The following is a 25282-nucleotide window of genomic DNA, read 5'->3' on the forward strand; positions in this document are numbered from 1 at the left end:
CGATCAGCTGCCTCCTGCACACCCCCCACTGGGGATGTGCCCGCAACCAAGGCACAAGCCCTTGACTGGAATCGAACCTGGGACTCCTCAGTCCACAGGCCGATGCTCTAACCACTGAGCAAAACTGGTCAGGGCGAGGCTTTTCTTAATTTGTATTTAAAAATGGATCATTGTGTTTCTATTCCTACTCAGCATTTACTTACCTTTCTTACATAATAGTAAATTCTCAACTCTCTTAGATGCCTATACTGTATGTACTTAACCCCATACCATTCTCTTTTGTTTCCTGTCTTTCCCCATAATGTCTTCTCTGAACTGGCCCTAACATGTATTTTAATGAGTATTTAGTAGTTTTTAAGTAGTTTATATTCCTCCTACTACTTTTAAAAGTAGGTGAACTAATTTTTAATAGACTTTTATGATAATTTGTCCTCCATTCTGCTACCTACTTACAAAGCTATATAAGTTGTGGTTAGAGCTTCACTGATTTTTCCTTCCCTTCTAACATAACAGCCTTAAAAGAGCAGATTGTTTTCAATCTCACAGTCTAAAACAATTGTAAGATCTTTTCTAAAGGAGAGTCTACAAGCTTTCATTGTTCTTCTGATGAAAAAATTACATTTAATCAGATGACCTGAAAACCTTATTTTACTTCCCTGTTTATGTAACTCTGTATTCTGTTCGACAGCATGATTCTGGAACAGAGTGCACTCCAGGAGAATCTAAGAATTTGGGACAAAAAGAAAATGGCAATTACATCATGTATGCAAGAGCAACATCTGGGGACAAACTGAACAACAATAAATTCTCACTCTGTAGCATTAGAAATATAAGCCAAGTTCTTGAGAAGAAGAGAAACAACTGTTTTGTTGGTATGTATATTTTCCAAACATTTTATTATCAATATTTTCATACTTGAAATAATTATATGGTGAACACCTATGTATCCATCACCTATATTTTATGATTATTAACACTTTGCTGTATTTGCTTTATCACATTTATCAATCTGTCCATCCCTCAGTCCATAATTCTTGTTGCAATTTAAAGTATATTTCACCCCTAAACAGTTCAGCATATCATTAGAGTTCAGTATTTTTTTAAATTAAATCTTTATTGTTCAGATTATTACAGTTGTTCCTCTTTTTTCCCGCCATAGCTCCCCTCCACCTGGTTCCCACCCCACCCTCTGCCCTTACCGTTCCCCCCCCCCGCCCCCCCCCCCCCGCCTACTGTCCTTACCCATAGGTGTACGATTTTTGTCCAGTCTCTTCCTGCATCTCCCACACCCCTTTCCCCCCCCGAGAATAGTCAGTCCACTCCCTTTCTATGCCCCTGATTCTGTTATATTCACCAGTTTATTCTGTTCATCAGATTATTTATTCACTTGATTTTTAGATTCACTTGTTGATAGTTGTGTATTTGTTGTTCATAATTTTTATCTTTACCTTTTTCTTCTTCTTCCTCTTCTTAAAGGATACCTTCCAGCATTTCATATAATACTGGTTTGGTGGTGATGAACTCCTTTAGCTTTTTCTTATCTGTGAAGCTCTTTATCTGACCTTCAATTCTGAATGATAGCTTTGCTGGGTAAAGTAATCTTGGTTGTAGGTTCTTGGTATTCATCACTTTGAATATTTCTTGCCACTCCCTTCTGGCCTGCATAGTTTCTGTTGAGAAATCAGCTGAAAGTTGTATGGGTATTCCCTTGTAGGTAACTGACTTTTTTTCTCTTGCTGCTTTTAAGATTCTCTCTTTGTCTTTTGCACTTGGCGTTTTAATTATGATGTGTCTTGGTGTGGTCCTCTTTGGATTCCTTTTGTTTGGGGTTCTCTGTGCTTCCTGGACTTGTAATTCTATTTCCTTCACCAGGTAGGGGAAGTTTTCTGTCATTATTTCTTCAAATAGGTTTTCAATATCTTGCTCTCTCTCTTCTTCTGGCACCCCTATAATTCGGATGTTGGTCCGCTTGAAGTTGTTCAGGGGCTTCTTACACTATCTTCATATTTTTGGATTCTTTTTTCATCTTGCTTTTCCGGTTGGGTGATTTTGCTTCTTCGTATTTCAAATCTTTGACTTGATTCTTGGGATCCTCTAGTCTGCTGTTGGAACTCTGTATAATATTCTTTATTTCAGTCAGTGTATGCTTAATTTCTAGTTGGTCCTTTTTCATATCCTCGAGGGTCTCACTAGATTGCTTGAGGGTCTCACTAGACACTTGAGGGTCTTACTAAATTTATCGGCAGTTTCTAGAAAATTCTTGAAAAACTTTATAAGTGTGGTTTTGAACTCTATATCCAGTAGTTTGCTTTCCTCCATTTCTGTCATTGTGACCTGTTTCTTTGTCTCCGCATTTTTTATGCTTCCCTGTGTTGATAGAGTGGCTTTCTGTGCTACGTGTCTTATAGGGCCCAGTGGCTCAGCCTCCCCAATTATCGGATGTGGACACTCTTGGTGCACCCCTTTGTGGGCTGTGTGCACAGTCTTGTTCTAGTTAAGCCTTGATTGTTGTAGGTATCACTGGGAGGAATTGACCTCCAGGCTAATTGTCTGTGAGAATCAGCTGTGTCTGTGGTGGGAGAACTTCTGTGTTGGAGACACCCTTCTGGGGCCAGACTTGCTTCAGTGGGGCTTTGGTGCTCACTGAGCCTGCCCCCTGAGTGTGTCCCTTATGGATCTGAGAAGTTGTAATCTGGATGGTCCCACTCTGACCACTGGGTACACTGGCTCTTGGATCTCTAAGGAGGTGCTAATTTATTCTCTGCCTGAGGCTACCCAGCAGGGGCCCACCTGTGAAGCAATGGAAGCTTCTGTGGGGCCTTGGGCCTTCTTTTGGATGTTCTGGTTCTCTCTGACCCAGCTGCAGTTTGTTAGGTAATTTTCAGATTGCAAAGGGCCAGGCCTTTCATATGCAAAAGCCTCTGTGCACAGCTTGGGTGGGGCGGGGTTTCAGGGGATCAACAGGGTGGAGCAAGCAGCTATGGCTGCTCCTCAGTCCTACCCTAAGAGGCCCCTCTTCTCAGTGTCCAGGTAATTGCTGCAAGCACCTCTGAGAGAAAGCTGCCCTCGAATTCTGACCGATGCCAGACAGTCCAGTTTCTCCCGTATGAGTCTGGGTGCCCAGAGACTCACCTGGAACTGGAGTTCAGAACAGTCAGAAGCTTGAGATTCCCTCCCGATTGAAAAAGACAACCGTGTCCTCAGCTGCCAGCCCTTTCCACGTGCGCTGCGTTCTCAGTTGCCAGCCCTTTCCGCGCATCTCCGTACCTCTGCACTTTACTTCCGCAGCTCCTCTGGGTCTCAGTGTGCTTTTCTCTTTCCTTCTAGTTGTAGAATTTCCACCCAGCCAGCCCTCCTGTGGTTCTGGATGATGTTTGGTTTGTCTTTTAGTTGTATTTTTGAAGTGGTTGTGCGAGGCAGCAATTTCCGGTGTTTACCTATGCCGCCATCTTGGTTTTTCTAGAGTTCAGTATTTTTTGTGATTCTTTTATTTCTTACATAAGCGAAGTGCACAGATCTTATTCCACACTTTGATGAGGTCTGACAAGTGCATTTACCTGTGTAACCTCTTCAAGATACAGAGCATTTCTGTCCCCCCAGAAAGTTCTTTTCTTTCTCTTCCCAGTCAGTCTCTGCTCCCAGCACACACACAGAAGTACCACTATTCTGATTTATTTTGCTTGTTTTACTTCATATAAATGGAATCATATAGTTTGTATACTTTTGCTCTCATTCAGCATAATATTTTGAGATTTATCATTACTATTTTGTTGTTATTGCTGAGTAGTGTTGCATAGTATCACAGTTTGCTCATCCACTCTCCTACTGATTAACACCTGGGCTTTTCAGGTTTGGGCTAATATAAATTAAGCTGCTATGAAATTCTCTTTTTTTTTTATTGTAGCAAAATATAACATACAATATGTATTTAAACTAATTTAAGTGTACAACTCAGTGGCATTAAGTATATTCACAGTGTTGTGCAATCATCACCATTTCCAAATCTTTTCATCACTCCAAATAGAAATCCTGTAACCATTAAACAATAATTCCTGTTCCGCTCTCTCCTTAGCCCCTGAGCACCTCTCATCTATTTTCTGCCTCTATGAATTTGCCTATTCCAGATATTTCATATAAGTGGAATCATACAGTATTTGTACTTGTGTGATTCTGGCTTATTTCACTTAGCATAGTATTTTCAGTGTTCATCCAAGTTGTAGAATGTATCAGACACTTTGCATACTACTGGTATTTTCAGAATTCATCCAAGTTGCAGCATGTATCAGATTGCCATATTTAAAAAAAAAATTCTAAGCCTTTAAAATTTTTTAAAAAAAATTCTCACCCTAGGATATTTTTCCCCATTAATTTTTAGAGAGAGTAGAAGGGAGGGAGGGGGGAGGAAGTGGAGGTGGGAGGGTAAGAAGGAGGGAGAGAAAGAGAAATTGACATGAGAGAGACACATGGATTGATTGCCTCCTGCATGTGCCTGCAACGTCCAAACCAGGCACATCCCTTGACTGGGAATCAAACCCATGACCCTTTGGTTCACGGGCTGACATTCTAACCACTGAGAAAACTAGCCAGTGCAGATTTGCATACATTTTTGTGGCTGAATAATATTCCATTATATGGATATGACACATCCATTCATCTCTTATGTCTCTCTTGTGGCATTTAATATTCTAAATAATCTATCTTGCATTATGTTTTTTTTTTTGGGGGGGGGGTGATTCTTGTCCTATTTCACAGAATTATAAATTACTTGAGGGCAAAATTGAGGCTTCTCACCTTGAATATAAAGAGCATGCAGAGATGGGTTTAAATATGACAGCAAAGGAGAAAGAATTGAGGAAGATTTCCATATAAACAGGGCCTTTTGATTTTTTAGCTGGATTTAAAATAAATTTGAGATATAATTGAATAACACTGTGGCCTTCTGTTTTTAACCTTAATTTTATAGTTTAGATTCACATACAGTATAAGAAATAGCAGATTCCATGTACCCTTCACCCAATGGTAACATCTTACAAAATTGAATAGTAGAGTATCATGACCAGGATATTGACATTGATGCAATCCACAGATTATTCAGATTTCCCTAGTTTTTCTTGTTCTCATTTCTGTGTTTGAGTGTGTGTGTGGTTCTATCCAGTTGTATAACATGAGTAGGTAGGTATATGTATTCACCACCACAGCTAAGATACAGAATGGCCTGTCACCACAAGGAACCCCCAGTGTTCCCTTTTATAGCCACACTAACCTTCTTCCTGCTGTCTCCTCACTTCCCCAGTAAGCTATTCCCCATTTCTAAAATTTGTCACTTCAGAAATCAATCTATCCATCTATCTATCTATCTATCTATCTATCTATCTATCTATCAAGCCTAAGTGACGGAACGACTGGTCAATTGGTCACTATGATGTGCACTGACCACTAGGGGTCAGACGCTCAGTGTTGGAGCTGTCCCTTGGTTGTCAGTGTGCTCCCACAGCGGAAGCGCCGCTCAGCTGACTGATGGGCGCCAGACACTGGGCTCACGGCTGGCGACTGCATCTGCAGCAGCATGAGCTTCTCCCGCCTCCACGTCAGTGTGCTACCGAGTGGTGGCGGCGGCAGGTGCAGCAGGATCGGGATGAGCAGGAGTGGCGTGGCACCCAGCCGCCTGCCACTGTGCACATTACTACATCCCTTGGGGGATGTTGGGGATTGGGCCGAAACCGGCAGTCCAACATCCCCCAAGGGGTCCCAGATTGCAAGAGGGCGCAGGCCAGGCTGAGGGACCCCCACCAAGCCTCTAGTATATATAAAAGCCTAAGTGACCGAACGACGGGTCAACTGGTCGCTATGACATGCACTGACCACCAGGGAGCAGGTGCTCAATGCAAGAGCTGCCCCCTGGTAGTCAGTGCGCTCCCATGGCCAACCTCCTGTGGTTCCTCCTCCTGGCCGGCCTGCCCGATCACTGGCCAGGACAAGGGTCCGCACCCATGCATGAATTTGTGCACTGGGCCTCTAGTGTTATATAATTAGAATCATATAACACATATAACCTTTTTGGATTGGTTTTTTTATTCAGCATAATTCTTGGAGATTCATCCAAATTGTTGCCTGTGTGAATAGTGTGTTCCTTTTTATTTCTGAGTAGTGTTCTGTGGTATGTTTGTAGCACAGTTTGTTTAACTTATTAAAGGACATCTGGGCTATTTTCAGTTCTTGGCAATTACGAATAAAGCAGCTAGAAACATTCATATACAGGTTTTTTTTTATGTGTACATCAGTTTTTATTTCTAATCTAATTGATGGGTCATACAGTAATTATTTGTTTTTATATTTATGTGAAACAGCCAAACTGTTTTCTAGAGTGGTTTTACTATTTTATTCTTTTTTTAAAACAAAATTTATTGATTGATTTTTAGAGAGAGAAAAAAGAGAGGAAGAGGGAAGAGAGAGGGAGAGGAAGAGAGAGAGAGATATCACTTTATTATTACACTAGTAGCCCGGTGCACGATATTCATGCACATTAAAAGGGAATTAATTGCCCTAATCGGTTTGGCTCAGTGGATAGAGCATCAGCCTGCAGACTCAAGGGTCCCGGGTTCGATTCTGGTCAATGGCATGTACCTTGGTTGCGGGCACATCCCCAGTGGGGAGTGTGCAGGAGGCAGCTAATCGATGTTTCTCTCTCATCAATATTTCTAACTCTCTATCCTTCTCCCTTTCTCTGTGTAAAAAATCAATAAAATATATTTTTTAAAAAAGGGAATTAATTAGCAGAGATATTTTAATATTGCTATTTGCCCTTTATAATAAAAGTGTGAGAGATGAAAGGAAATTAGTAAGATATATATGAAAATAATATATAAATTTATTAATAAACTAACAAAAGGATATAACAACAACAGAGGCATGATATAAAAACGACAAAAACATGATATGAAAACAACAAAAACATGATATAAAAACAACAGTGATGCAAACAATGACTGATAAAGTGATTAAACTTATTCTAATATCTCCCTGTACACCACATTAAGAGTGAAAACACTTTCAGAGTGCTTGACTAATTTCCCTTGTGATGAAGTACTTAGAACTTTAGCTGTAACATCACATGCACTTCAAACTTGAGAGAAAGCAACATGTAACTGACCATGTGCAAAAACGGGTTCAGGTAGGAATATGCCTACTTTGTCTACAGTTTGTCCTTGTGATTTATTAATAGTCATCACAAATGCTGGCATCACGGGAAACCGTTGTCGAATCAATTTAAGTGGGAGGCCAGTGTCAGCTGGGGACAAATTAATTCTTGGAATCAGAACAGCCTCTCTCTCTGCAGATCCTGTTAATACTTCAGATTCGATAATGTTAGGTCGTAATCTTTTGATAATAAATCTGGTACCATTACAAAGACCCCATTTACTATTGAGATTTCTCAATAGCATGATTGCACCCACTTTCAATTTTAATTTATGACACGGCATTCCCGAAGGAGTAATACTATTAAGAAATTCGATGGGAAAATTTTCCTTTTCAGCATCATCTGTGGAATCAATGGAATCATCACTCAAATATGTGTGAAAATCTCCATTGAGTATATCCAAATTTTTTCATTTAATTTTTGAATATGCTCATTTTTTGGACAAAGAATTGCACGTTTAGATATATTTTTAATATTATCTATAGCAGTGGTTCTCAACCTTGGCTGCACATTAGAATCACCTGGGAATCTTTTTTAAAATCCTGATTCCTGGGCCTCATCCTCTGGAAATTGTTTCTTTGTTATGGGGTGGGGCCACAACATTAGTAACAAAGAAACAGAGTTAAAATTTTATTGTGGGGAGCCGCTACAGTGTTTTGGACAGGTTCAAGCCTTGGACTGATGAGAGGGCACAGTCCTCTCATTGCCACGTGCAAGTCCCAGCTTGGAGGGCAGGGCCCTGCCAGCACAATTATAGCCAACAGCTGTAGCTGTAAGCTTGAACTTATGGTCCCACGTGCCTGAGTGATGTAGGCTTGATAGAGTTGAGGTGCATGTAGTTGAGTAGGATTGAAACCCAGGAGAATGTTGTAAACATCTTGGTCACGCTGTTACTTTGACTCGTAGCATCTGCTGTAAAATAAAGGCATGGCTGTGGGTGTGGTCGCTGTCTCTCAGAGAAGCAGCGTCCCACCGAGACCCGGCTTTCATTCTCTTGTCTGTCTTTTCTAAGCCTTTCAGCCGCCCCACTCAGGTTCACCCCTGGCCGTGCTGGCACGGCACACTTTAGAAAGATATGCCTCCACGCTCCCAGGGAGGGTTCCTGCCTCAAACCCTGCCCTTACAGGAAACAGCTCCAGGGAAACAGCTTGGGGGAGGGTGCAGCCGTTGCCAAGACAACCCCTGCAGGACTGACTTCCTTCTGCTTGGTCGTGGTGGTTCTGGATGTGATGAACACCACCCATGGTTTTTATATAAGTAGATTTATTTATGCATTCGTTGGTTGATTCTTGTATGTGCCCTCACTGGGTATTGAACCTACAACTTTGGGTTATCGGGTCAATGCTCTAACCAACATGAGCTTGTGAGATACCTGGCTAGGGAAGTGGTTTTACTATTTTATATTCCCACCAGCGGTGTATAAGTGATCTAATTTTTTTGCATCCTTGCTAGTTTTTTGGTATTTTTAATAGTTTTATTTTATCCATTCTAATAGATATATAGTGATACCTCATTGTGGTTTTAATTGTTATTTTTCTGATGACTAATGAATGATTTTGGACATCTTTCCATGTGTATATTTGGTGAATGTTCATATTTCTTGGCCATTTCTAATTGTATTATTTTTCTATTGAGTTTTGAGAATTCTTTATACAGTCTAGATCAGCCGTGGGCAAACTACGGCCCGCGGGTTTGAAATGAATAAAACTAAAAACAAAACAAACCGTACCCTTTTATGTAATGATGTTTACTTTGAATTTATATTAGTTCACACAAACACTCCATCCATGCTTTTGTTCCGGCCCTCCGGTCCAGTTTAAGAACCCATTGTGGCCCTCGAGTCAAAAAGTTTGCCCACCCCTGGTCTAGATAGTTGTCATTCATCAGATACTGATCTGCGAATATTTTCTCCCAGTCTATAGCTTGTTTTTATTAATCTTTTTTCACAGAATATTTCCCAGACCGAAAATTAAATTTTGATAAGGTCCAAATGATCAGTATTTACTTTTACTGATTGGTTTTCTCATTTAAATCCATCTTTTTCTTTTAAAAGTGTAGATTAAAATTATACTGATTTTATCATTTTTGTTTTTATTATCAATGTAGCTTTTCTAAAGCTTTTAATGTGGAAGTGCTACATACATTTTTGATTTTTCAACTGGGTTTTCACAATAAACTTTCTGGTTGAATTTGAGTTTTAAAAATGAGCATATTGCTTTGCAGGTGTTAAGGGAAGGAAATTTGTTTCTTATAATGAAATATGTACCTAGTATAATTTTTGCACTTAAATAGCATCTTTTCTGTGTGTAAGCTGTTAGTTAGCAAGTAGCTGATTGAAGTAATATTTCTATGTGAGATGTAAATTAATGTAGTGAATGTTGTATCATAGGTTTCCTGACTTTACCATTTTTCCTTTCTTTTTAATTATATGTCACATGAATAACAAACTGATTCTTCTTTTTTTTCTTTTTTAAATATATTTTATTGATTTTTTACAGAGAAGAAGGGAGAGGGATAGAAAGTCAGAAGCATCGATGAGAGAGATCGATCAGCTGCCTCCTGCACGCCCCACAGTGGGGACGTGCCTGCAACCAAGGCACATGCCCCTGACCGGATTCGAACCCGGGACCCTTGAATCCGCAGGCCGACGCTCCATCCACTGAGCCAAACTGGTTCGGCTACAAACTGATTATTACTAGACTTTAGAAAAACCATTATTGTTTACGTAGTATATACTAGTATAAGCATGTGCATGCATCTACTTTTATAAAACAAAAGAGATGGTATGAAATGAAAGAGGGATAGAGATCTAATTGCTAACATTTCCTTTAATATTTGATGTAGTTAAAGATAGGAATGAACTTTATGAATATAAACCTAGACTTTCTAGATATTTCTCGTGTTGAGTTCCTGCATTTTAGATGTGTTCCCTTGTACTTATTGATTTCTCCATTTGAAGCCTGTACTGCAACTGTTTTCCACATTGATTTGGTGTAGAAAGAAAAGAGCACCAGATTTTTAGATATAGACCTAGGTTTAGTCTTTTGCCCATACTGGGGTATATGGATTCCTGAAAGTCACAAACTGTCTGAAAGTTAGTTTCCTTTTCTGTAAAATGAAGACATTTGATTCTTATCATTTCCCTGTAGGTGCTGAAGTTCTGTAATTTTGTGATCTTACAAAGAGTAGCATTCTTGTTCTAATTTTAACCTCATTGACAAAATCAAATAACTTGAAAAGAGATCCTAAAATTTTTTCCAAAATTATTCACTGTGCTTAGGCTAGGCAGTATGACCTTAATGAACCAAGATATTTGACCCAATACTAATAGGCCCTGTGGAAATACAAAAGATATAAATAATACATGGTTCTTCCCTTAAGGAGCTTGATCTAGTTGAGAAGCAAAACTAAAGTAAATTAAAAAATGATTACTTATAGACTAATATACAACCAGCAAATAGAATGTGGGAAATTCCACAGAACAAAATGACCAATTTCTTTAATGAATAAGGCATGTAAAAAAAAAAAAAGAGCAAATCTGCTGTATATTAAAAGAACTGAAGACACATGTCAACCAAAAGCAATCATCAGGAGAGGGTGTTGGGGAGCCTTTTGTAGAACTTGGTTCAGATAAACCAGTTATAAAGAGATAGTTGAGTAAAACTGAACATGGATTGGCAATTAGATGCTATTAAGCATATGGCTAATTTTGTCAGACATGATAATGGTATTATAGTTAGATTTTTAAAAGAAAAAACTTATGTCTTAGATTCATCCTGGAGTATTTACAATAGGGGTGGGGAATGTTTGGCCTCAGGGATGTATAAGGCCTGCAAAATCATTTGGTCTCACCCTGCCAAGGCATTAGGGGTGAGTTAGCTAAATATAGCAGGCTAATTTTTAAGTTGATAATTTTGTATGGCCCGCGAATGACATAAATATCCAAAGGGCCCTTGGCAGAAAAAAGGTTCCCCACCCCTTATTTACAAGAACAAATGAGTATGCTAGGTGGAGTTGTTTATTGATAGTTATTAAAGCTGAGTGATTGGTACATAGGAGTTCATTGTACTTATTCTGTTACTGCTTCTGTGTAGTTTTGAAATTTTCTGTCTAACAAAAAAAGTTTAACTTGTTTCTTGTTGATAAATCACTAACTTAATTTGTATCTGTGTAATATAAATAGTGCTGTCACTGTTCAGTAAAACTCCGTATGGTATGGCCTAAATAGGATGTTACCACTTCTAGAAGGGACCTTAGAAGAGATCATCAGGTCAAATCCCCTTACTATACAGATGAAGACACAAAGGCCCAAAAAAGGGGAAGCAAATTGCCCAGACCACCTTGCTAGTTAATGACTGAACCAGTGTTAGTAATAGGTCTCTTAATTTCCACATTTCTAGGTTCTTCTACCTTTCCTGTCAAAGTTTTCCTGTCTCCAAAGAGTTTGTGAATTTTAAATCAAATTAATGTGTGCATACAATGTTTACTTTGTCTTGTTTATTTTCCTCAGAGTCTGGCCAACCTATTTGTGGAAATGGAATGGTAGAGCAAGGTGAAGAATGTGATTGTGGCTATAGTGACCAGTGTAAAGATGAGTGCTGCTATGATGCAAACCAGCAAGAGGGAAAAAAATGCAAGCTAAGACCTGGGAAACAGTGCAGGTGCCTTGCTAATTCCAGTCATGTTTATGTTCCTATAAAGTCACCTGAAGGCAGTTATGGCAGATTTAAAACAAATTAGGAGATGCATATGCTTTTGAAACTTCATCTTTATTTGTTGTTGTTTTGCTTTATTTGTGTTTTTTCACACACACACACACACACACATTTTTATATATATATATGTGTGTGTGTGTGTGTGTGTGTGTGTGTGTGTGTGTGTGTATATATATTTTTTTTTTTTCTTCCTATTCCATAGCATTGGTTAGTGCACTGTTGTTGGCAAATTGAACTACATGTAATTGTAATTTGTGTGGTGGGTGTTAAAAAAAGGACATGCAAAAGATGCTCAGTAAAGCATTTTATTTAGTTCTTAACTTTAAAAATATTATCATCCATATTTTTAGGATCTTAATTTTAAATATTTAAGTAATATGGATTCCATATACTCTTTTTAAAAAATATATTTTTATTGATTTCAGAAGAAAGGGAGAAGGAGAGAGAGAGATGGAAACATCAGTGATGAGAGAGAATCATTGATCAACTGTCCCCTGCATGCCCTCTACTGGGGATCAAGTCTGCAATCTGGGCATGTGCCCTGAATGGGAATCGAACCCTGACCTCCTGGTTCATCGGTTGATGCTCAACCAATGAGCCATATCAGCTGGTGGATTTCATGCACTCTTATAACTTAGTATCATATAATTATTTCACATGTCATATTACTTTGGTAGTAATTGACACAAGCAATAGAATATATTGTTTGTGCAATACTGGTTTGTTTTTCCCTACTTTGATTTTAGCATATAAATGTGAGGAAATTGATAAATTGACTAATGTATGATGTAATTATGAAGAACACTGGTAACTTGCCTAATACTAAATCCATTTTCTATTATAGCCTTTCACTAATGACAAATAGAATAAGAATGCCTTGCTTATAAAAATGAGACCATCACTTTTCTATGCTTATTAGAATGTTGAAATTTAGTAGCCTTTTATTCCAATATTTGAAGTTGTATATCAATAACATACTATTTAAAAGATAAGATTTATATTTTAAAAATTAGGACCATATCTATATATATAAGAAATATCCTAGCAATTTTCTTTAATCATGTAATGTTTCTTTTAGTCCAAGCCAAGGTCCCTGTTGTACAGCACAGTGTATATTCAAGTCAAAAACTGAAAAGTGTCGGGATGATTCAGACTGTGCAAAAGAAGGAATATGTAATGGCATTACAGCTCTCTGCCCAGCATCTGACCCTAAACCAAACTTTACAGACTGTAATAGGCACACACAAGTATGCATTAATGGGGTAAGCATTTGATGTATATATTTTTAATTTAGTTTTATAAAACCTGCTTTATCAAAATAGTTGCTGACACTTAAAGCTGCATAGTTAAAGTAATTAATCTCAGTTCCTGTTTCAGTATCTATTTCCCCACAAAGCCAAAATGTATTATATGGTTGATGGCATCCTATTACTTACTGACTTGCCTTTTACCTTTCCACTGTGTGTGTTTGGTATTCTCTAGAGAAGAATAGTTGTACAACTAGTCATGTGACTTTGTACTGCTTTTAAGTTTTATAAATTAATATCTTTTTAGTAGCCTAAATAAAAGAGTATAAAGCCTTTGAAGCTTTCTTGACTAAATGGTTACTTTCTTCTATATGAGGAAAATTTCATTTTTCTCTTCTTATAAAGGAGCCATAATAACTAACATAAAATTGATGTTTATCTACTCTCTTTTTCTAGTTTTGCTCTGTAAAGATCTTGATATTTTAAGTTGCTATTTCTTTAAAAGATTTCCTATCTTATTTGCACTTACTCTTTTTCAAATATGTTTATATTATCCGTTTCTGATACTAATTTATGCTTTCCCCCCCAGCTTATGTTTCTCCTTAATTATTTTACCATTGGAGGCTTATATCTGCCTGTCTATTACTGTGCACAATAGGCTTGACTATTTAGGGATTAAATAATTGATTTTCTATTTTCCTTTCAGCAATGTGCAGGCTCTATCTGTGAGAAATATGGCTTGGAGGAGTGTACCTGTGCCAGTTCTGATAGCAAAGATGATAAGGAATTATGCCATGTCTGCTGTATGAAGAAGAGTAAGGCTTTTAAAAATACTAGAGGAGTATAAAATTTGTTTTGAGAATCTTATTTTCTCTTCTATTTTAAGTGTTAAACTCTGATATATACTTTGCATAGATAATTTCAGCTAACCTGATCCTCTTGAGAAAGAAAAACTTTAGATGTAGCATAGCATTGTGTTTTAGTATTAGGTCCCTACAGTGTTTTTAAAATGGTAAACTAGACAAAAACCGGCCAGCTTTATGGCAATTAATATAAACACTGTTAGATTTTAAAGCTATTGTAGCCACTAAGTAAAGAGTTGCTGGTTGTTTACTTATATTGTAACATTTAAGGTGAATTCCCAGTAGTGTTATTTAGCCTCACTAATGAAAGTCTTTGTAACATGTCATGATAATGATTTTAGGCAGTTTCTTCCTCCTCCCTTTCTCCCCAGCTAGTCCCCTAGAAAATCTGATCTTCAACTTATATTTCGTACTTCTTTTCCAGTGGACCTATCAACTTGTGCCAGTACAGGGTCTGTGCAATGGAGCAAGCATTTCATGGGTCGAACCATCACCCTGCAACCTGGATCCCCTTGTAATGATTTTAGAGGCTACTGTGATGTTTTTATGCGGTGCAGATTAGTAGATGCTGATGGCCCTTTAGCTAGGCTTAAAAAAGCAATTTTTAGTCCAGAGCTCTATGAAAACATTGCTGAATGGATTGTGGTAAGTTGTTTTTATTTATAAAGAATCCTTATCTTAAAATGTTTTGATCATAATTTTACTTAGTCAGAGGTCACCAATGTTATGAGAAAATCACTTTTCTGTTTATACTGGAATTACTTTATCTCAAGAATGATTTTAAAGTTCAAATATCCCTGGGTATTAATTTCTTCTAAAGTGATCAGAATATCTGCATGTGTATCATTCATAGATTGGTTGGTAGGTGATGGGAGTCACTCTGTTTTACTCTGCTCCCTAGTTCCTGTCCTGATGGGTTACTTTCTGCCTTGGTCCATATGCTTAGGGCATTTTCATGGGAGTTTTTCCTCTAGTTGTTTTGGAAAGCCCTGCTTGCTTTTTATACTTCTCCCTTGTCTCAATATGACAGATAGCCAGCTGCGGGTTCTACTTTGCTGAACAGGAGAGATGAAAGAGAAATTGGTGATTTTCTGAAGGTTTTTTCTGGTGTTTCAGTATAATTTTTGGGTCTTCATCTTGTCCGTGATAGGACTGTTGAACAGGGTAAGATCAGATACAGAGCCTTTTGCAGATTCGTTAATGATTATGGATGTTCATTCCAACATAAATCCACTGAACTGTATTATTTTTAAGCCCACATTTCTCTAAGTTGTACAGTTAGATGTTAAATTACCTGAAATTTTCTTAGAAGATTTCTGAGAATGACTATCTTAAGTCTCTTAAATATTCATGTTTCTAAATGATTACATTGAAATTTAAGTAGAAAGCTTGCAAGTGATGTATTTGATAATGTGCTGTACCCAAACTGAAAGAGTTTGCTTTGGAAATTGACTTAGAACTCAGCTCTTCCTCTTTCCCCCCTTTTCCAATTATTCCTCACCTTTTGTGTGTGTATTCAGGACTGAATATGCCTCAAAAGCACACCAAGAAGTTGTTTGTGTGGATTGTCCCTCTTTTGGGTACTTTTAGAATAACAACTTTCTACACTAACAATTTTGGAATTAGCTCCAGCATTAAATGGTGTTTATTACACATAGAAAGAGTAATATGTGGTTTTTAGATATATGATGATTATGTGGTGGAGGGATCATTGAAGTTGGAATTAGGAGACCTAGATTTTAAACCAAATAATTGGGCAATTCTTTTAACTTAGTTATTTTTATTTTTTTAAAAAAATATATTTTTATTGATTTCAGAGAGGAAGTGAGAGGGAAAGAGAGATAGAAACATCAGTGATGAGAGAGAATCACTTCTCGGCTGCCTCCTGCACGCCCCTCACTGGGGATCAAGACCGCAACCTGGGCATATGCCCTGACCGGGAATCGAACCGGTGACCTCTCGGTTCCTGGGTCGACGCTCAACCGCCGAGCTACACCCGGCTGGGCTATCTTTATTTTTTTTAAATATATTTTATTGGTTTCAGAGAGGAAGGGAGAGGGGGAGAGAGAGAGATAGAAACATCAATGATGAGAGAGAATAATTGATTGGCTGCTTCCTGCCCACCTCCTACTGGGGATGGAGCCCACAACCTGGGCATGTGCCCTTGATGGAATCAAACCTGGGACCCTCCACGCCACAGTGCTCTGTCCACTTAGCCAGACCAGCTAGAGCTAACTTAGGTATCTTTAAAACATAAATGTATTACTCATTTTTGTACTCCTGCACTTGATGCATAATGGGTGTTCAGAAAATATCAGTTAAAGTAAAGGTGTCTTGTGACAAGTGGAATGAGACAGGTTTTGGATTTACACAAAGATTCAGATCATCCTTCTGGCTTTTGTCAGTTCTGTGACTTCAAGTAACTTACCTTTCTTGGCCTTATACTTCCCTATTTTCAATTCAGATCCAGCTCTTTTTTCAGATTACCTTTATTAATAAGATGAACCTGACCCCAGTTCAATTCCCGGTCAGGGCACATGTCTGGGTTGCAGGCTTGATCCCCTTCGTGGGGTGTGCAGGAGGCAGCTGGTTGATGTTTCTCTCTCATCATTGATATTTCTATCTCTCTCTCCCTCTCTTTTCCTCTCTCTCTAAAAAATCAATAAAAACATTTTTAAAAAATAAGTTGTGATCTAGCATACTTGTCTACTATAGAGGACTATTTCTGAAAAGAAATCTGATAATGGTGATCTCAGAGTTATGTTCCACTTAGTATATGTTGTGCCAGATATTTTAGGTTTTCTAGATAGGCTATTATGTAATCTAAAAATAGTATATTTTTCATTTTCCTTCATTACCTTTAATCTTGACTCAGTTTTTTTTTTAATTAAATCTTTATTGTTCAGATTATTACATTTGTTCCTCTTTTTTCCCCCCATAACTCCCCTCCTCCCAGTTCCCGCCCCACCCTCCGCCCTCACTCCCCACCCACTGTCCTCATCCATAGGTGCATGATTTTTGTCCAGTCTCTTCCCGCATCTCCCATACCCCTTTCCCCTCCAAGAATAGTCAGTCAATTCCCTTTCTATGTCCCTGATTCTATTATAATCACCAGTTCATTCTGTTCATCAGATTATTTATTCACTTGATTCTTAGATTCACTTGTTGATAGATGCATATTTGTTGTTCATAATTTGTATCTTTACCTTTTTCTTCCTCTTCTTCTTCTTAAAGGATACCTTTCAGCATTTCATATAATCCTGGTTTGGTGGTGATGAACTCCTTTAGCTTTTCCTTATCTGTGAAGCTCTTTATCTGACCTTCAATTCTGAATGATAGCTTTGCTGGATAAAGTAATCTTGGTTGTAGGTTCTTGGTATTCATCACTTTGAATATTTCTTGCCACTCCCTTCTGGCGAGTAAAGTTTCTGTTGAGAAATCAGCTGACAGTCGTATGGGTATTCCCTTGTAGGCAACTGAGTTTCTTTCTCTTGCTGCTTTTAAGATTCTCTCTTTGTCTTTTGCTCTTGGCATTTTAATTATGATGTGTCTTGGTGTGGTCCTCTTTGGATTCCTTTTGTTTGGGGTTCTCCGCGCTTCTTGGACCTGTAAGTCCATTTCTTTCACCAGGTGGGGGAAGTTTTCTGTCATTATTTCTTCAAATAGGTTTTCAATATCTTGCTCTCTCTCATCTTCTGGCACCCCTATAATTCTGATGTTGGTACGCTTGAAGCTGTCCCAGAGGCTCCTTACACTATCCTCGCATTTTTGGATTCTTTTTTCATTCCGCCCCTCCGGTTGGGTGTTTTTTGCTTCCTCGCATTTCAAATCATTGACTTGATTCTTGCGCTCCTCTGGTCTGCTGTCGGGAGTCTGTATAATATTCGTTATTTCAGTCCGTGTATGCTTAATTTCTAGTTGGTTCCCCATCATAACATCGAGGGTCTCATTAGTTTTCTTGTAGATCTCATTAAGTTTATCGGCGGCTTCTAAACAGTTCTTGAGAGACCTTAAAAGTGTGGTTCTGAACTCTATCTTCCATTGACAATTTTGTTCTGTTTCTTTGTCTCCGCATTTTGTTGTGCTTCCTTGGTGCACCCCCTAGTGGTCTTTGTGCGCAGTCTTATAGTTAAACCTTGATTGTTGTAGCTAATACCAGGGAGGGTTTGACCTCTAGGCCAAGTGGCTATGAGAATCAGCTGTGTCTGCAGTGAGAGAACTTCTGTCCTCTAGGGAGGTGCTAATCTAGCCTTTGCCTGAGGTTATCCGGCAAATGCCTCTGTGCAGGGCTTGGGTGGGGCGGGTCGCACAGGATCAACAGGGTGGGCCGGAGAGAGCAGTTATGGCGGCTCTCAGTCCTGTCCCCAGGGGCTCTGCCTCTCTGAGTCCCAGCACCCGCTGCAAACCTCGGAGAGAAAGCTGCACTCGCTCTGACCGAAGCCAGACAGTCCCGCTTCTCCCATTTGAGTCTGGGTCCCTAAAGACTCGCTCGGATCTGGAGCTCAGAGTGATTGAAAACGCCAACCGCGCCCTCCGCCGCCAGCCCGCTCCGCGCACTCTGCACCTCAGAATTTGACTTCAGCACTGCGCCTCCTCTGAGTGTCCGTATGCATTTCTCTTTCCTCCTAGTTGTAGGACTTCCACTCAGCCAGCGTTCCTGTGGTTTTGGGTGATGTCCGTTCGGTCTTTTAGTTTCACTTTTGAAGTAGTTGTTCAAGGCAGCAAGCTCCGGTGTTAACCTATGCCACCATCTTGGTTCTCCCCCCTTGACTCAGTTTTTAGAATTTCAAAAACTCATTCATTTATTCCTATTTAAATATTTAATAGGAATGATCTTTCTATTTAAAGCATTTTTGTTGTTGTTGTTATTCCTCACCCAAGGATATTTTCCCATTGATTTTTAGAGAGAGTGGAAGGGAGGGGGAGAGACTCAGAGAGAGAAACATCAATGTGAGAAAGACACATCAATTAGTTGCCTCCCTCATGCATCCCAACCAAAGCCAGAGATTGAGTCTGGAAATGAGCTACGTGCCCTTGACCAGAACCAAACCGGAGACCCTTCAGTTCTCTGGCCGACAATCTACCTAATGAGACAAACTGGCCAGGGCTATTTAAAGTATTTTTAAAACCTCTTTTCATTTTTAGATTTGAGGATTTAGTGAAATGCTGATTACAATGAATTAGCAATGTGAAGTATTTTCTTGTGCTCTGGAACTCATTAATCAGGCACTTTTAGATTTCTATAAGTTTGCCTTGAATGTAGAATGCTTTTGTTTTATTTCATTGTTGATATTCACATGAACACTTTTGTATAGTATGGTACATAATGCCTGAATGGTACCACTAGGCTGTGCCTGCATTTGTGGGCATTAACCATGTCAAACATAAGGTAACAAACTTCTAGTTCCCTATAAGTTGTTTGTCTCATTTGTGTTACCTGCAGAGTTCACTTGCACAGCAGAGTTTATTTTGTTACATTAATAGCTTATGCTTTGGTCTTTCATCATGTCCAGAAAGTGGCCTTTCAGTTAGTCATATAGGATGCTCTGGTGTAAGAAGGTATGGTAGAAATTGGGTTAGTTTCACTCACTTTTCTTTTCAGTGGTCCCTGGTAACTTTTTGTCTCCTTTCTGTTATATATTGTTGCATCTTTTCTCCTCATGTAGGGTAGGTAGAGTAGGAAGAATCTTAGTAGTTTATTTAATACTTCAGGGCATGAGTTACTGATTACTACTGGTATCTTGGAAATGATGGACTTTTACTTTCTTTTCTGGAATAAAGTTGTTTTCAACAGTGTTTTGAACATATTTCTCAAAAATATGTTTACTCAATATTTTTAAAATACATTTTATTGATTTTTTTATAGAGAGGAAGGGAGAGGGATAGAGAGTTAGAAACATTGATGAGAGAGAAACATTGATCAGCTGCCTCCTGCACACCTCCTGCTGGGGATGTCCCTGCAACCAAGGTACATGCCCTTGACCAGAATCAAACCTGGGACCTTTCAGTGTGCAGGTTGATGCCCTATCCACTGAGCCAAACCAGTTAGGGCTCAATTTCTTTTTTAAAAAAATTCTTTATTGTTGAAAGTATTACATATGTCCCTTTTCTCCCCATTGTCCTCTCCCAGCCTGCCCCCACTCTCCAGTCCCAGCCTTTACACCCCTCCCTCCCCCCATTGTCTGTATCCATTGGTGATGCTTATATGCATACAAGTTCTTTTTTTGTTCTACTTATTTTTTTTAATATAAGTTTCTTTCTTTTTTTTTTATTATTGCTTAAAGTAATACAAAGGGTATTACATATGTGTCCATTCCCCCCCCACCCCCTCCCCCCGGCCTAGACAGTCCCCTAGCCTCCCCTATCCCCCAGTGTCTTATGTCCATTGGTTATGCTTATATGCATGCATACAAGTCCTTTGGTTGATCTCTTACCCCCCTACCTCCTGTCCCTCAACCCTCCCCAGCCTTCCCGCTGCAGTTTGACAATCTGTTTGAGGCAGCTCTGCCTCTGTATCTATTATTGTTCAAAAGTTTATAATGGTCTCTATTATCCATGAATGAGTGAGATCAGTGGTATTTTTCCTTCATTGACTGGCTTATTTCACTTAGCATAATGCTCTCCAGTTCCATCCATGCCGTTGCAAATGGTAAGAGTTCCTTCCTTTTTAGAGCAGCATAGTATTCCATCGTGTAGATGTACCACAGTTTTCTAATCCATTCATCTACTGATGGGCACTTAGGCTGTTTCCAGATCTTAGCTATGGTGAATTGCACTGCTATGAACATAGGAGTGCATATGTTCTTTCTCATTGGTTGGTGTTTCTGATTCCTTGGGGTATATTCCTAGAAGTGGGATTACTGGGTCAAATGGAAGTTTCAATTTTAATTTTTTTAGGAAACTCCATACTGTTTTCCACAGAGGCTGCAGCAGTCTGCATTCTCACCAGCAGTGCAAGAGTGTTCCTTTTTCTCCGCATCCTCCCCAGCACATGTTGTTTGTTGATCTGTTGATAATAACCATTCTTACAGGTGTGAAGTGGTGCCTCATGGTTGTTTTGATTTGCATCTCTCAGATGATTAGTGATTTTGAGCATTTTTTCATATGCCTCTTGGCCTTCTATATGTCCGCTTTTGAGAAGTGTTTATTTAGGTCCTTTGCCCATTTTTAAATTTGTTCACTATATTTCTTGAGTGCCTACTGTGTATCTATCTAGCCAGTAGATAATGCTAAAATCCTTTGGATTTATTGAGGAGTTATCAAGTTCTTGAAAAGTTTGAGAGCATTCACCAGTAAATCTATTGAGACCCTGTATTATTATCTCCTTTTCTTTAGATGGGGGTTTGAGGGCATTGATAATTCTTTTTCAGTTTCTTCCAGAGTTATTGATGTGTTCAGATTTTCTACATGTTTTGAGTTACGTTTGACGTTGTACAAATCATCTTTGATCTTGATTTTTTTTTCCAGATTCATTGTAGTTTCCCCTCCCTTTTAAAATAATTGCCTGTTATTTGTGGCTTTTTGAATTTTTAATTTGTTCAGATTTATAAGAGTTGGACTTTTAAAATTTTTGTTTTGATAGTAACCAACTATATTCAATTTTTCAACTGATTTCTGCTCTCATATTTTACTATACTTATATGAAATTAAGTATTTAGTATCTGGTATTCTTTATGAAAGATTTAGAGCAGTGTTTCCCAGTTGCGTCATAGAATACTAGATCCATGGGGTTAGTGGTCAAATTAATCTGGAAACCAGATTATTATATCCCCTCTTATAGATTTGTGAGGATATTGTTAGAAATAATGCAATAAAAAACTTTTTAACCTTGTTTTTAAACTTACATGATCCCAGAAATCTTTATTCATGTAAGGCTTATTAAACCATAAATATCCTAAGAAGTCACTTGGGGGAACATTAAGAGCAGTAGATCTCATTCCTGGTTGTACATGAGAATCACCTTAGGGCTTAGCCCAGCCGTGGGCAAACTACGGCCCGCGGGCCGGATCCGGCCAGTTTGAAATGAATAAAACTAAAAAAAAAAAAGACCGTACCCTTTTATGTAATGATGTTTACTTTGAATTTATATTAGTTCACACAAACACTCCATCCATGCTTTTGTTCCGGCCCTCCGATCCAGTTTAAGAACCCATTGTGGCCCTCGAGTCAAAAAGTTTGCCCACCCCTGGCTTAGACCCATTAATTCAGAATCTCTTGGGATGGGGCATTAAGTATTTCTGATGAGGAGCCAGGATTGAAAACCATTCATCTAAACAGGGTTTGGCAAACTATGGCTCTTGAGCCAAATCGAGCCCACTGCCTGTTTTTGTATGGCTCACAAACTAAAAATGGTTTTACTTTTTAAAATAGTTATAAAAAAAATCAAAAGATATTATCAAAATAACATGCTTTTGAAAAATATTTGAAATTCAGATTTCAGTGTCCATAAATAATTTATTGGAACATAGCCACACCATTTGGTTACATATGGTCTATGGCTGCTTTTGCACTTTGAGTCGTTGCAACAGAGACTGTAATGGCCCCAAAAAGCCTAAAATATTTATTTATCAGGCCTTTTATAGGAAACTAGAGGCCTAGTGTACAAAATTTGTGCACTCGGGAGAGAGTCCCTCAGCCTGGCCTGCGCCGTCTTGCAGTTCAGGAGCCCTTGGGGGATATCTCACTGATGGCTACGCTGTCAGTTGGACATCATTAGTGCTGCTGTGGAGACGGGAAAGGCTCCCGCCCCCACCACTGCTCTTGCCAGCCGTGAGCCCGGCTTTTGGCTGAGCAGCGCTTCCCCTGTGGGATAGGGCTGAAACCGGCTCTCCGACGTCCCCCGAGGGGTCCCGGATTGTGAGAGGGTACAGGCCAGGCCTAGGGACCCCACCATTGCACGATTGGGGCTGGGGAGAGATGTGGGAGGTTGGCCAGACGGGGAGGAACCGTGGGAGGGCTTCAGGGCGTATCCGGCCCATCTCACTCAGTCCCAATCAGCCGGACCCCAGCAGCAAACTAACCTACTAGTCAGAGCGTCTGCCCCCTCATGGTCAGTGCACGTCATAGTGACTGGTCGACCAGTCAACTGTCTGTCCCCCTTGTCGTCAGTGCATGTCATAGCGAGTGGTTGAGCAGCCTTAGCATATCATTAGCATATTAGCTTTGATTAGTAAACGGCCTACTGGTCAACCAGACAGCATATTAGGCCTTTATTATATAGGATGTTTGCCATCCCCTGACCTAGAGCAGTGGATCCAAAGTTTAGTCCCCTAACCAGCATCATCATCATCACCTGGGAACTTAATAGAAATGCAAATTATTAAACTACCCTGGATCCACTGAGCCAGTAGTTGATGGTGCTTGCTAAAGTTTGGGAACCATTTTTTTTCAATCAGTGTTATGTAATGACTACTTTTGAAAAGACTTGTAACAGAAAATTTCTACTTTGTCATTCTAATATGTTGTAAATGGAGGATTGCTATGGTGCTCTAAAGTCCTTCATTGCCACATAGCTCATGAAACATGAACAACAGAGATGCAGTATTGTCACAGGGCTTAGCATATGGTAAGGATTCATTATACATTTGCTAGATGAGTGAAGCAGATTTCTTAAATGTCATTATTTATATGGAAAAGAATAAAAGTTGTGCACATTCACTTTGAGGCTATAATGTTTTTAGGTTTCAGTGGTATTTTATCATGCCAGCCCAGGCAGAGCTTAAGAAACTAAAAGATTAGTACTCAGCTGCTTTCCTTTTGGCAGATTGGTGTTGAGAGGTGGCACATGGGGTGTTGAAGAATAGAACATTTAGTCCAAGTCCAGACTATGTTATCTTCTGAAGGATAGAATGGAAGCTCTCTGCCCTGCAGGATGGCATAATCAGTATCACCACAAGGAATTGTGGGTCCCACATGGTTTTGTGACCCATAGGAAGTCTCTAGTGTGTTTGCTGAGCGTGAGAGTTAAACATTGGAACATTCACTGAAAGGATTAGATAGTTGACTTTTTTCTGGGAATCTTTAGAAACAACAAAGGTTATTTTATGTCTGAAGAGACTTGAGTACATGTCTTTTCTTAACATTTTTATTTTTAAAAAAATATATATTTCTTTAATGATTTCAGAGAGGAAGGGAGAGGGAGAGATAGAAACATCAATGATGAGCCCTAACTGGTTTGGCTCAGTGGATAGAGCGTCAGCCTGGGATGCAAGGGTCCCAGGTTCGATTCAGGTCAAGGGCATGTACCTTGGTTGCGGGCACATCCCCAGTAGGGAGTGTGCAGGAGGCAGCTGATCGATGTTTCGCTCTCATCGATGTTTCTAACTCTATCCTTCTCCCTTCCTCTCTGTAAAAAATCAATAATAAAAAAACAACAACATCAATGATGAGAGAGAATCATTGATTGACTGCCTCCTGCACGCCCCTTAGTGGGGATCAAGCCCACAACCTGGGCATGTGCCCTTGGTCGGGATCGAACCTGGGATCTCCCAGTCCACAGGCCGACGCTCTATCCACTGAGCCAAACCAGCTAGGGCTTGAGTACATGTCTTGTCCCTTTTCCCTCACAGTTTATTTGGGTAACTCTTGTTTTATCATTTTGTTATAATATAGGTCCTTTCTGTTTTAGATTATTAAATAAAAAACTATTATAATTGATACATAACAAATTAGATTGGTAAATAAACTTTTGAATGCCTTCTCTTTGTTTCTTAAGTTTCACTTAACACTCCTGTATCTATGAAAGATAAGAGCTTGGTGTATAATTTATACTCATTAAATGTTTGTTGGATAAATGGAAGCTCTTTTCTTTCAGACTCTGACAAATGGACAAATTGTGATCTTTTCTTTTGAGATAGAACACATATTTTACATTTATTAACCAGATTGGTATTCTTTCCCCTATTTTTATAGAACTATATGTAAAAGAGAAGACTATGATTTAGCATTTAAGACACTGATAATTCTTTTTTAATTTTATTTATTACTAGAGGCCCGGTGCACGAATTTGTGCACAGATGGGGTCCCTTGGCCTGGCCAGCGATTGGGGCCGATCAGGCCATCTCGCCCAGTACGGGGAGAGGGACCGCGGGAGGTTGGCTGGCTGGTCCAATCAGGGCCTATCGGGCGGCCGGCTGGGGAGAGGGACCATGGGAGGTTGGCCGCTGCAGGAGGTTGGCTGTGAGAGGTTAGCTGTGGGAGTGCACTGACCATCAGGAGGCAGCTCCTGCATTGAGTGTCTGCCCCCTGGTGGTCAGTGCA

The 25282-nt window shown here is 39.3% G+C and overlaps 1 protein-coding gene across 1 annotated transcript in view; it reads left to right on the plus strand.

Moving 5' to 3' along the window:
• Window positions 1–25282, plus strand: part of ADAM10 (ADAM metallopeptidase domain 10) — a 168303-nt gene that overhangs the window by 126083 nt on the left and 16938 nt on the right. The window contains exons 10-14 of the mRNA XM_081105358.1: window positions 689–872; window positions 11709–11859; window positions 12992–13175; window positions 13867–13975; window positions 14448–14668. Of these exons, the coding sequence (XP_080961484.1) occupies window positions 689–872; window positions 11709–11859; window positions 12992–13175; window positions 13867–13975; window positions 14448–14668 (849 nt within the window). The remainder of the gene's footprint in view (window positions 1–688; window positions 873–11708; window positions 11860–12991; window positions 13176–13866; window positions 13976–14447; window positions 14669–25282) is intronic.

Source organism: Myotis nattereri (assembly GCF_964212035.1).
Source record: "Myotis nattereri genome assembly, chromosome: 1".
Lineage (NCBI taxonomy): Eukaryota > Metazoa > Chordata > Mammalia > Chiroptera > Vespertilionidae > Myotis > Myotis nattereri.